The sequence below is a fragment of the Solanum stenotomum genome, chromosome 8, assembly GCF_019186545.1.
Source record: "Solanum stenotomum isolate F172 chromosome 8, ASM1918654v1, whole genome shotgun sequence".
NCBI classification, from domain to species: domain Eukaryota; kingdom Viridiplantae; phylum Streptophyta; class Magnoliopsida; order Solanales; family Solanaceae; genus Solanum; species Solanum stenotomum.
Window position 1 is genome coordinate 35470492 of NC_064289.1, and position 14033 is coordinate 35484524.

Below are 14033 nucleotides of genomic sequence, written 5' to 3' on the forward strand. Positions count from 1 at the left end.
AGGCTTGGTGTCATAATCTTATCTCACAATACACCAGATGCGTGCCTTCTTTTCATCTGTCCTGTTCCAATACAATGTGTAACATCCTCATCAGTCTCCCAATTTTCTTGGATTATCGACCCTAGATACTTGAATCTTATTTTCTTGGAGATGACTTGTGTATCAATCCTCACTTCCACATTTTCCATGAGGGTCACTTCATAGATGTGTAAATCCCTTTCTGAATAAACTTCATGATTTTGTTGCTGTCTGTCCAACCTTCATCCTGATTGATTTTAAGAATAATCAGTTAAGACCTTTAGTTTCCCGGTGTTGCTTAAATACATATTAATCTACATGTTGAAATTTTGGAAGATTTTGTTTATGTCTAGTTGCTCCTCCTCCACTTGTGACATATCTTGCCAGTTCCCACTGAAGTTAAAATCAGAATGCTACATCTCGGCCTCATAATTGTGAACAATGGATTTTGATTACTTTTCTCGTTGCCCTAAAAATAGGCTTACATCACTACTAAACTTCGTGAAACTCATTTTTTGTGCTTCATTTCGCTTAGTATGCCCTTTAATTAGGAATCAAGGTGGTAAATCGTGCACATCTTCACTGATAGGCTCAAATCTTCAAGAGAAACACTAGACAACATATTTTTGAGTAAGTGATACATTAAATTAAACGTCACGGTTGATCTTTTAGTGATTAGGAATAAGAAATTTAAAATTTAGTAGAAAACCTATAGATACATTTTTTTCATCTAAATAAACAAATTTAAGATGGTTTCTGAACTTCATTGACATGATTTAATTGCATCTATATAGCTTAACTATAATTCTTTCTTTCTCTTGTCCAAATAATTATTGTTTGTCTAAATATTTACATTTTGTTGCATTACATTTATATTTTCTGGTTTTTCCTCATTAATGCTTTTATTCGCTGAAGTCCATACCCTGATTGAGCTCTGCACTTAAATCACCACCAGAGGTTTGGTGCTTTGTTTGCATTTCTCTTTTGACTACCCTTCTTAATTGGCCGCTCTTCCGTAGTTTCCACCTGTGTTCATCTTCATCTTTCTTCAGGTTTTTTGCCATCATAGATCTGTAAATCTCTTTCTGAATAAACTTCTAGATTTTGTTGCTATATCTGTCCAACCTTCATCCTGATTGATTTCAAGAATAATCAGTTAAGACCTTTAATTTCCTGGTGTTGCTTAAATACATGTAAATCTACATGTTGAAATTTCGAAAGATTGTGCTTATGTCTAGTTGCTCCTCTTATACTTGTGTCGTATCTCGCGAGTTCCCACTGAAATTAAAATCAGAATGCTACGTCTCTACCTCATAATTAAACAACAGATTTTGATTACTTTTCTGCTTGCCCTATAACTAGGCTTACATCACTAGTACTACTAATCTCAATATACTATTCTCATTCAAGGAAGAATTTAGTTATCTGGAGAAACATGGAAGATATTTATCTAGACTTATACCAGGATCTTAGAGAGTATGAAGACTCTAGTTTCGGTTGTTCTCTCATCAATTTTGATGCCTTACTTTCATGCTCAGGAGAGGGAGATTACTAGAACATTATCTCTAACTAAAGGTAAGATTATTTTTTAATAGATAAGAGAAAATTTCTGACTAAAGATAAATAACATCAAAGATATGAAATAGTGATAGTAAAAGTTGAATGATGACAGCACTTAATAATGAATTGGGTGAAGTGCTTTTGCTGCTACTTGATTCTTAATGTGTATCTATATAGCGATTTGATTTATTACAATTATTTGCTGTTGACAGAATACAGAAAGAGGAGGCACTAAAATTTCGTGTGGCCAAGACTAGCGAAGTTGGTGAAATAGAGGAGGTAACATCTTTGCATGATGTTAAGTTATAACCAAAGTGTTTTTGCACCAGTGGTGGTTGAAGAGTATATGCCAAATATAGGTTTCTGGGATTGCTTGGCCTAAAGGTTTGGGGTTCATTTGCTTGTGTTTTCAGGAATTAGTGGCTGAGATTTCTACACTGAAGAAACAACGAGATGAGATTGAAGCTCAATTGAAACAGGTACTTTGTTGATGATAGAAGGCATTCCCTTGGTGATATTGTTACTATAATTTGCATTGAATGAGTTCTTTTGCTGGTGCATTTCATGTACATGTTTATCATGAAAGGTGTCTTTAATTGTCACATTTTACCTTTACTCTCTAACACTAATATTTTCTCTTGTGCTCTGCATTCATAGTGATAATCTCACGCAGACATTCATATATGGGGCTGTACATAAATTGTTCGGCTGTCCTTTCTTTAAAACATCGGCTACCTGATCTTTTCAAGATACAAATGGCGTGCAAATGGGTCTGCTATCTAATTTCTCCTTGATGAAATGTCTATCTACCTCAAGATGCTTAGAGCGACCATGTTGTACAGGATTATGAACTATACTTATTGCTGATTTATTGTCACAATATAGTCTCATAGGTCCTTTCCATCTCATCTTCAAATCATCAACAATTATGTTTAACCATAAGAACTCACAAACTCCCACAACCATAGTTCTGAACTCAGATCCTGCACTTGATCCGGTTATTACATTTTGTTTTCACTCCTCGAAGTCACCAAATTTCCTCCTAAGAAAGTGTGATATCCAGAACTTGACCTTTGATCCACTAATAAACCAGCATAGTCCACATCATTATAAGCCTCTAAAACCATGTCTCCTCCTCTTTTGAATGTTATTCCTTTTCCTGGACTTCCTTTAAAATATTGTAGTATCCTCGACAACTTGAAGATGGATTTCTCTAGGATCATGCATAAATTGACTAACAATTCTTACATCAAAGGCAATATCCGACCTTGTGTGTGCGACAAGTAGATCAATTTTCCTACAAGCCTTTGATACAAGCGTATCTACCACAGAATCTCCTAGAGCATTGCACATCCATGATTATATTCAATTGGTGTAGCCACTGGTTGTTTCAACAAATCAAACATATTTTTTTGGGAAATAAAGATGCTTTATTTTTGAGTGTGCCACTTTGATTCCCAAAAAATACTTTAATTTCCCAAGCTCTTTGATGTTAAAATCCTTGAGTAAATACATCTTCAAATGTTGCATCTCCTCTGAATCATCACCAAATACTATGATGTCATCCACATAAGCTAATAATTTATGTTGCTCAACCTCTTCAAAAATATGAACGGATGCGTGTCAGATTCTTCAAAAGTAGTGTATTTTTGGAGAATCCGACACGGGTGCGACATCGAAAGTGAAGAGTCTGCGCTACTTAGCTAATAATGTTGTCACCTTTCCTTTTCTGAGTGTCGTATGAACAAGGTGTTGTCTCCTTGACTTTGTCGATACCCTAACTTGATCATAACCTTTGTAAATCTTCCAAACCATGCACAAAGTGATTACTTTAATCCATAGAGTGCCTTCTTCAATCTACACACCATTCCCTTCTTGCTTTCAAAACTAGGGGGCACCTCCATATAGATCTTCTCATCTAAGTCTCCATGTAAAGAACATTTTTTTACATCAAATTGTAGTAGTTTCCAATTAAAAACCGCAGCCAATGGTAATAAGATTCTCACTGTATTCATTTTTGCTACTAGGGCAGAAGTCTCCAAATAATCAATTATATAGGTCTGTCTTTAAACCTTTGCTACCAAATGTGCTTTAAATCTTTCTATGGACCCATCAGACTTATATTTCACACTATGATACAATTACAGAGAATTACAGAGAAGAAACAAATTCCAGGAGTAATCTCGAGGAATATGAACAGCGAGTTCAGGGATTAAACCCGAGAATTCAGCTAAAGAGAGAAATATAGAGAGAAGAAAACAATCTTATTAGCAATCAATTGAATGAATATCAATGATCTAATACAATCCTTTTATAGACTCCTAGAGAGTGCTAAAACAGTTAAAATCCACAGCTACAGTAATAACAGAATTTAACCATCTAACAGTGCTAACTGTTCTAACTAACTTCTGGACTTGTTAACAGAATTTCCCACATCAGCGATTAATTCTCCTTTTGCTAACTTGTATCACACTAAGCACCCATCTGCAGCCTACCGACTTTTTCCCTTTAGGTAATATTTCCACAATTTCCCAAGTTTTGTTTTTCTCCAACGTTTCAATTTCTATCTTCACAGCTTTCTCTCATTCTCTGTTGCCTAATGCTTTATACAAATTTTCGGGGATAGGAATTGTGTGGAGGTTATAGAGAAAAGCTTTATGACTTGAGAATAGATTTTGATATGTCACGAAAAGGCTCAAAGGGTTTTGTGTGCAAGTTTTGGTTCCTTCTCTGAGTGCAATGGGAAGGTCGAGGTCAATAGGTTTGTTAGGTGCTTCTTCATGATCCGTTTTGTTTTGTATTTCTAATGGTTCAAGAGGTTTAGGATGGGTATTAGGAGCAGTAACCTGTGGAGATGATTGCACATGACTCATGAGTACTTTGATCAGTTAGCCTCTTTCTTTTGGCATAAACGTACAATGGTAGATTATTTTATAGAATTCCATTATCTATATCCGGATTAGGAGACTCAATGGGTTCATTTGGATTTAGAGACTCAGGTGATTGAAGAAATAGTGACTCATGTAAGGATTTGGCACGACTAGAAATAGACAAATCAAATAGTGATAGATCTAGAGGTCCCTCTCCTTCATTGACTCCCCATGATGCTAAGAATGATTAAAAAAGGATTCACTCTCATCAAATGTGACATCAGCTGAAACAAAGAATTTCTTTGAGGATGGTTGATAACACTTGTAGCCTTTTTGAGAAGGAGATTATCCTATGAAAACACACTTAATAGCTATGTTTTCCTGGTTTCCATCACTAGTATTTCTGTTTGGAGGTCTGTCATAGTACCATTAAGTTTCCAGCATCTCTCTCGGGTGAACCAATATTTTTTTTCATTAGGTGCAATAAAGATTGTACCATTGATACATATTGATAGGCGGTTTGAATGAACATGCGGGCTTGACGATGCTCTCCCATTGTAAAACTCCAGATTTTCTTGAACTTGTCCCTTTTGCTACAAGAACTGATTGATCATTAATTTGAGTTTCAAGCATAACACTCCTCTGTCCATATATTGGCCATTGTCTTGTTTAATGATGGAAAATCTTCTTTTCCTAAGATTTACACTAGCACGACATCAAGTTCTGCATTTAGTCCTGCAAGAAAATTATAAATCCCTTCTTTTTCGATAAATCTCTTCAAGATCACAGCATCATTTAAGTTACCAGCTTAAAAAAAATGAAATCACAGCATCATCTTTGCAACCCATTTGAATGCATTGATAATGATCCATTTCTTGCCATAATCCCTGTAAAATTTAGAAAATTCAATGACAGGTCGAGCTCCCTCCCTGTTTTGCTGCAGAAAGTTGTCTTAATATCATAGCATCATGTACTTTAGATTACGTCCCCTTCCTGCATCCCAGATTTCCTTACCGTTGCTTAGAAACATAACACTACCACTGTTTTGGAAGGATGGAGTTCCCTAACCAAGACATCACCATTGCATCATGTACATCCCATGCATCAAACATGGGGTCTTCTTTAGATGGTCCTGTATTGAGAAGGTGCCATATATGATATATCTATCAATTTATGAATCATTTATTACAAAATATAAACTATGGGTCTAGTTTGTATTACAAAACACTTGAAATCACGATTTAAAATCCCAAATCATGTTTTTTTTTTTTTTTTTTGAGAATTTGTGATATGAAATCATGATTTCAAATCACGATCCCAAATCGCATGTCCAAATGCTGATTTGAAATCATGAATTGCAATCGCAAGCTTAATGACTTGCATGATTAGTGGCTGCACTATCTCTCTGTTGATGCAATACTTTTGCTAGTTTACTGTTCTCTATCTCTATCAAGTTGGAGTTGTTTTGAAAGGGATTCAAGGTTGGTTTCAATGATCAAATTGTTTGAATTAGCATTTTGTTTTTTTGTGCTAGTGTTCATCATTCTGGTACTGGCTAATGAGTTTCTTCTTTCAGGTCAATATCTCACTGGCTGCAGCTAATGCACGCCTTCAAAATGTCCGAGAAGAGAGGGACCAATTCTATGAAGCTAATGATCAGATTGTTGCTCATTTGAAAACCAGGGTGTGTCTTTTATTTGAATATCTGTTTTGTCATTAGTTTCCTTTGCTTTTCCTATTCCGGTGTATACCTGTTATGTGTCTCCTATCCTTATTCTTGCACTTGCCATGACCTATTTCTTCATCTTCGTAGGAAGATGAGCTGACACAATCCATTGGCTCTTGTAAAGTTGAAGCAAATATCCTCAGTACATGGATTAATTTTTTGGAAGATACATGGACACTTCAGTCTTCCTTTACAGAGAGTAAAGACAAAGAGGTCAAGTATGTTACTGGATTTACTGCACAATCAGTCTTCCAGATTTCAGAACCGGAAGAATCTTAAAGTATAACTCTGTTTTAGTTTGTCAAATGTTATCCTGAATGACTTCTTGGTTTGTGCTTACTTTTGTAGTGTTGAACTCGAAAAGCATGAGGCTTATTTTGGGAACTTGATATTGCAACTCCTCTCTTTTTATGAGGTACTAAATTGGTAAATGATCATAGTTTCTTTTCCTGTGCTTAGCAGTTAGCACAGAACATCTTTCTGAACATATCTGTCGCTTGCACAGAAAGAGTTGAGGCCTTCTATTGATCGCATTGCTAAATATATTGAAAACTTGAAGACTTTAGGTGACAGGTAAGATCCTCTTTTTTTGTGTTCTGTTGCCTATAATGTACTGCAGAGTCTTATGGTTATTTTGCTTTTGTCTGACAGCTCTGCTGTGGGATCTGGTGGGTCAAAATCACTGAGTCCTAGAAAAAATCTGGAGGAGGAATACTTGGACTACGAAGCCAAGGTAGAAAAACATTACTACATGTTATTCCTTCACTTTTATGTTGCTGTCTGATTTCCAGAGTGTTATGATAGAGACATTAAAGGATTTCTTAGAATCAACAAAACTGATCGGACCAAACCTGACTACAACAACTATGCCTCTGTCCCAAATAAGCTATAGTTGCTATATGAATCTCCACTTCATCATTTAGCTCATTTCAAATCATTATCATACTAAATAAAATAAAAGTGAAAAAAAAGTTAAATATAATAATAACAATTACTATTGTAGAATTTCAGAATGAAGAAAAGACTTCTTTATATTTAATGTCTTTAAATCCCATAAGAAGGTATATATACAATGCATCCTATAAGTAATTATGGAAAGACAATCAATTACAATAAAGCAAATATTTATTCCTGCAATTTCGCCAGGAAAAGAAAAAATATAAGTCTCCTACAATCATGCTAATTAATTAACACAATCAATGCTCCCTTCAAGTTGGAGCAGTGATGTCGCACATGCCCAACTGCAAACCAATGTATGAGAAGTCCTTTTGCTGCGGCTGTCTGTAAGCACATCCACTAGCTGTTTTTCTGACGGTATATGAAGCGAACTCAAGATACCACTAGTAACCTTCTCTTTGTTGAAGTGCCAATCAATTTCAATATGCTTTGCTGGTTCATGTTGAAAAAGATTCTGATCTATATTGATTAATCCCTAAACCCTAAATCCTAAACCCTAAACCCTAAACCCTAAACCCTATTAATCAATTTCAATATTGCTTTGTTTGTTCATGTTGAACAAGATTCTGATCTACGTTGATTATAGTTTTGTTGTCGCAGTACAAGGAATGTTTTCCTTTTCACAATATCAATCTTCTAGTATCTTTGTAGTCAAAACAGCTCACAGACAGTTTGGCCCATAGCTCTACATTCTGCTTCCCCACGAGATCGGACAACTACACTTTGTCTCTTCTCCAAATACTAGGTTCCTTCCTATGAGGGAGCAATCAGATGTAGATCTTCTTTCATCTAAGATCCAACCGAATCCACATCTGTAAAAGCTTTATCCGGAGGTGATCATGTTTAGAGAAAAGCAAACCTTTAGCAGATTTTAGATACCACAAAATGTGAAAGACAACTTGCATATGAGGATCTCTGGGATTATGCATGATCTGGCTGAATAGATTATTCTTGTCTAGTGTGACAGAGATAAATGGGCTTTCCAGCCTACCACTGATATCTTTCATTATGAACTGACCCTCTTCCTGTTTGTAACTTGTGATTTCTTTCAATAGGCAATTCTGCTATCTTGCAACCCATCATCTGAGCTTCTTTCAAGTGATCTGAAATAAACTTTCTTTGAGAAACAAAGGTTCCTCTTTTTGGTCTTGCAACCTCAATTCCTGAGAAATGTTGCAACTTCCTTAGATCCTTGTTCTCAAATTCTTACGCTAACAACTTCTTCATTCAGGTCATCTCCTCTTTGTCATTCCCTGTCATTACTGGGTCATCAACATAAATAGTGAAAAGAGTGAGTTTACCCTTTTGATGTCATCTGAAGAGGGTATGATCAACATTGCTTTGTTGGTAACTGAAATAGGTCATCACTTTGGAGAATCTGTCAAACCAAGTTTTATAAGACTTTGTTTAGTATCAAATGCAGGAGGGATCTCCATATACACCTCTTCCTTTAAAAGAGTTTGGATTGGCTTAAAAGTTGGTCAAATCAGCTTAAAATAACCGACTTGTTTTGGTGTTTGGTAATCTTAAAAAGCGCTCTTAAGCTAAAATATTTCGAAATGAGCCAAAAACTATAAGTTTGAGTAAAAGCACTTGAGGTTTGACCAAGTAAAATACATTGTTGTCTTAATCACCTATCTCTCTGTCCATGTCTGGTAGGTTTGGTTCAGTGTTTTGGACGGCGACAAAAGGCAATAAGGGTCTGCCTCGCCACAAGGTGAGGTGAGCGGTGAGGTGCTTGCCTTTTTGAAGTGCGGCGCCAATCAATACAACAAAAATTGATAATAGATAGTACATGCTAAAGTCTAGAACTTGAATGAGAAAAAAAGTAGAACAACATCCAAAGCAGTGAGAAAAAAAACAGAGGTAGAAGTAACTCTTGAAGTCTGAAGAAGAAGAAGAAGAAGAAAATGAAGGAAAAAGAAATAGAGGAAGAAGAAAAGAAGAAGAAATTAGAAGAAGAAAAGAAGAGATACGTATTGGTTGGACTTTGGAGTCTTTGGCTAGTCACTACAGAAGTCTAGTCGAGTCGTCTGATTGGATTTGTAATCGTAGTCTAAGAGTGCAACTGTTCAAATTTTGACAGAAAACCCTAAAATTATCTTTGAACTTTAAAAACCCTGAATTGGTTTCCTTTTTAAAAAGAAAATACAAAAGGCGACAACTTTCTCTCCTTTCTTGCCTCTCGCCGTTGTCGCCATGGCGTCACCTTTTAAAGATAGCCTCGCCACCTCTCGCCATTGGCGACGAGGCAATTGCCTTTCACAACACTGGTTTGGTTACTTCATTTTGGCGAAAGTCTCTGCAACTTTTTTGTGAATTCCAGTAAAATGATTGAGCTTTCAAAGAAAATAGATCAAAATGCATAAATTATAAATTTGATAACAGATGGAACTTCTCTATTTTTTAAAGATTTTTCCTTTTCTACTTCTTCCTTCTCTATTTCTCCAGATTCTACTTCTTCCTTCTTAAGTCTTCATTATAGAGCATAAATAGTATCCCATTAGAGACATGCAGACATCGCTATTTTAGGAACTTATAATGTTAGCTTGACTTGCAGGAATTATATCCGATTTTAAAATTCATTAAATAAGGTTTACACTTGGAGAACATATGCCGGTGCAATGACAATCTGATTCAAGGAAAAAAACTCATATATTAGAATAACTTTATCTTATTAAATTGAGAACTTGAAATAGCTATGAATTAACTTTCACTAATATTAATTTAGAATTACATTTTTTAATAATCAGTTAATACAACAGCTTTAAGGGCATTTTAGTCATTTTGACTGAAAGTAGTGCTTATCATCACTTTTTTCACTGAACACATCAGCTACTTATTTTCTGCTTCAGTACTTTTAGCCAAACATGTAACTACTTTTTAAATTCAGATCCAGCACTTAAAAGGTGCTTTTAAGCTGAAGTGCCTAAAAGCTACTTTTTGTTTTAGCTAATCCAAATGGATTCTAATTCTCCATGAAGAAATGCATTTTTAAATCCAACTGTTGTAAATCCCAATAAAAAGGGGATAGCTTAGGGGTTTTTTGATCCATAATCTCTCTATATAATGAGTCTTATAACTAGTTAAGGTAAGATAATAATTACAAAAAAATAAAATAAAAATATTCTATTCCTGTAATTACGCTGGGAAAAGGGAAAATTGCCTCTAAAATGATGCTAATTAATTAAGACAATCATCAACAACAATAATAATATTAGAAGTTCTCTTCCATTGTGCCCATCTTTAGCCAAGTCTTCATTGATACCAAGGTTTGGTAGGTTTTCAAGACAACTTCCTTTCATGTGATTTTATATCTACCCCGTCCCCTTTTGACATATTCATTTATTATAGTTTCATACCTATGAACTGCCCATCTGTAGGTCGACTCAGGGCATGCTGAAACCATCTCAAGCGGCCACTCACATTTTATCCTCAACTTGTGTTACTTGCACCTTCTGCCAATATGGTCATTTTAATCTTGTATGACCACACATCCTCACCGCATTTCTACAACACTCATCTTGTTGATATGTTGGACTTCAGCAGCCCAACATTGATTACCACATAACATTGTCGGTCTTGTAGTTATTCTATAGAACTTACCTTCCACTTTATCACATGACACCCCTGTAGCACTTCTGCAAAGTTTTAATCTTATAACGTCTTTATTTATCATTTCGTTCTCTTGAAACAACCCTAGACATCTAAATTGTTTGCATTTTGGCACCGCAATCTCATCTGGTCTCACCCCACTTGTGGTATTTCACAGGGTTTGTTGTTGTAATCCCATCTAGTCTCACCTCAACTTTTCTCTTCTCATGCTGACTAAACATGCAATGCATGTATTGAGTCTTCTATGTATCCAAAAACTACTCCCTGAAATGCTTGTCATAGTTCAAGCTTTTGGTTGACATCCTTTACCTTTGTCGGCCTAATTCTAGGATTATAGCTAAAGTTCTATCATTTACAAACTTGTGAAGGTCTAAAATATTATTCTCTTGGTTTGAGTTGAGCTATTGATCAAAATAGTCTCTCCTTGATCTCTTTATTCCCTGTCAACGCTTGTTGAGAATCATTTTTGATACACTTCACCTGGTTTAAATCCTTATCCTTCTTCTCACTCAGTCATGCTAGTTTATACGTTTTGTTCTCCCCTTCTCGTGTCGCTAGATTTTGATGCAAGTCATCTAGAGCTCCCCCTCGAGCTTTACTAATACCTTATTAGCTTCCCTTGTAGCTTTCTTGTATCATTCAGAGGATTCTCCCACCCTCTACTTTTGGCGACTTCCTATAATCACTCTCTTTTAGCTTTAGTAACTCATTGTACCTCTTTGCAAACTGGGGCCTTCTGCCCAGATTTGCAGTTTTCGTTGAGACACTTGATACTTAACTCCATTTTGGTAAATGAAAAACTTTAATTACCAAAAAAAAAAAATCCTCTTTGTACCTTCTCGTTCCAACATCATGATTCCTGTGGTTGAGGTCTTAGACCTTTAACACACGTAATACTTCAGTTGTTACCTTTTTTAATGCAACTAGACATTTCCTTCTGTCTCCCTCTTAAGTCCCAAGCTCCTTTCTCCTGTTTTTTTTTTTTCTGGAAACAGTAAATAGTTAGTGCCCTTCACCGCAACCTAATTCACGGTTGTTTGTATGTCGTCACCTTTTCACTGTACTCTTGAGCTTTGCATCTAAGTCTACTAACCCATGTTGGGTGGTAATAGCTTCTCCTAGAATAACCTTACAGTCCTTGTGTGTACTTCTATCTCATCATCTCATAACGATAAAGTCTACTTGACTATTGTTACCCCCACTCTTATAAGTTAAAAAGTGAGAATCTCTCATTTTTAAGTATGTGTTATCTACCAGTACTTCATAAGCAAAAGCAAATTCTAATATAGTCTCCCCTTCGTTATTCAAGTACCATAACCATTACCCCCGTGTACATGTTCAAAGTCATTGTTGTCTTTACTTACATGGTCATTTAGATCTCCCGTATAAAGATATGTTGGTCTTCTGAAATCCCTTGAACCTAGTTGCCCATATCCTCCCAAAGCATAGTAGTATTGACATTCTTTTTTGATGACATAGTAGTATTGACTTTCTTATTTATCATTCCAGAAACATTGTGCAGAAAATTACCCCAACTAAACAGAATTTGAAGAAAAACTGGTACATTCAAATGATTTGAAAATTGCTTCTTGTTAGGTGTAACATATCAACTGAAAATTTTAAAAATAACTGATCAAACTGTATCATTGTCACCTCTAACCTACACTATGTTCATCTGTTCGTGTTTCTAATTTTTCCACTTCGATCTAATAAGTATACCTTCTAAAAATCAGTCCAAACATATCTTTGGGTGAATTGGTCTTACCTTTTGCTTTGTTGCATGTGCCTTGTAAAAAGCAACCTAGATATTCTCAAGGTATATCTCTTCTAACTGCAGATTGTGACCACCTTTAGCGTAGTTGACAATATGAGGGAGCAGTTCTACGCTCAACAAGAGAAAATCTGCAGGTTTGGCTGTTCATTATGGTGTTTTCTTTTAATTACTCCCTCCGTTCACTTTTACTTGTCACGCTTCGCTTTTCGAGAGTCAAACTGGTTGAATTTTGACCAATATTTTAAAATGTATTTTTTCATCGTATAAGTAAGAAAATGATTGCAATTTATAGTATTTTTTATATAATTTTCGAACAACCGAATTTAGAATTTAAAATTTGAATTAATCTGGTTCAATTGACCTCCGAGGATTTAGTCAAATTGACTCTTGTAAAGCGAAATGTGACAAGTAAAAGTGAACGGAAGGAGTATCTTTTGTTGGATACCAAGCTCCATAAAGTAAATTACTGTCTGCCGTTTTCTTTAGGAAAGATGATCCAAAAATAAAAGAACTATTTGAAAACATTGAGAAGCTTAGACAGGAATTCGATTCTGTTGAAAGACCAAACCTAGAAATGGAAATCCCTGTTGAAGAGGGAAACTCTTCTTCTCATGAAAGGGTAGATGATGATATATCACATCCTTCGGAGCAGGACATAGAAACTGTTGTAGCTGGGGAAAAAAAGGAAAATGAGACACCATCTGCCAAAACCGAGGAGGTCCTCGACCCTGAAGCAGAGTTAGCAAAGCTAGAATCTGAATTTGGTCAGATAAATCGCAATTACTCTGCAGAAGAGATTGGTGACTGGGAATTTGATGAGTTGGAGAAAGAGCTGAAATCCGGGGAGTCAGCAACGAGAAAATAGATACAGACATCAGATATATTTGGTCCTTCTTAATAATGTATAAGTTGTCATTTATGTACACATGCTAAGAAATTCTGTGATTTAAGCTCCGAAATGCTCCAAACGTTTTTCTTTTTCTTTTTCAGGTTGTATCACTAAATGCAGTTCCATGCGTTCATTCTGTAAATTATCGAAGTTGTGGTTGTACAACACCAATTCACTAGACAAACCTGTAGGAAATTTGTTTAGCTATATAGATTGTATACATTCAAACGTATCTTCCCAAACAAAGACATTGTTGAAGCATTTGGAAATGGCTTGCCATTATGTTTTTATTCGTTTGATATAGTTTTGTATCTGGGGTGAAGCTTAATACTGATGTATAGCGTTTATCAACCCTGTTGAGTTTCATTTGGCAACTTGCTTTACAAAGAATAGTATGAAAAACCTGAGGAGGTGAAGCTGTGGATCAAACAATTATCAACTACCACAACCATCACCACCGTCAATCACCATAGTCAACTGTCACCACCAACCATTACTACCATAATTATTAAGGGGTGTTCATGATTTGGGTTGGATCGGTTGTTGGTTAAAACCAAAACCAAATCAATTTAGTTGGTTTTTAAATTTTAAAACCAAACCAAACTAAACAAAAAAATAATGTCG

The 14033-nt window shown here is 35.6% G+C and overlaps 1 protein-coding gene across 3 annotated transcripts in view; it reads left to right on the forward strand.

Annotated features, from left to right (window-relative positions):
* LOC125874599 (uncharacterized) overlaps positions 1-13678 on the forward strand; it is a 33035-nt gene extending 19357 nt beyond the window's left edge. The window contains exons 10-19 of one of the 3 annotated variants that reach the window (XM_049555512.1): positions 1791-1857; positions 1992-2057; positions 6025-6132; positions 6262-6392; positions 6523-6589; positions 6680-6747; positions 6826-6907; positions 12584-12654; positions 13007-13422; positions 13511-13678. In XM_049555512.1, the coding sequence (XP_049411469.1) occupies positions 1791-1857; positions 1992-2057; positions 6025-6132; positions 6262-6392; positions 6523-6589; positions 6680-6747; positions 6826-6907; positions 12584-12654; positions 13007-13385 (1039 nt within the window). In that variant the 3' untranslated portion in view covers positions 13386-13422; positions 13511-13678. Of the gene's footprint in view, positions 1-1790; positions 1858-1991; positions 2058-6024; positions 6133-6261; positions 6393-6522; positions 6590-6679; positions 6748-6825; positions 6908-12583; positions 12655-13006 lie in introns of all 3 variants that reach the window. The other 2 variants (XM_049555511.1, XM_049555513.1) reach the window with 2 other exon arrangements.
* The last annotated feature ends 355 nt before the right edge of the window (positions 13679-14033 follow it).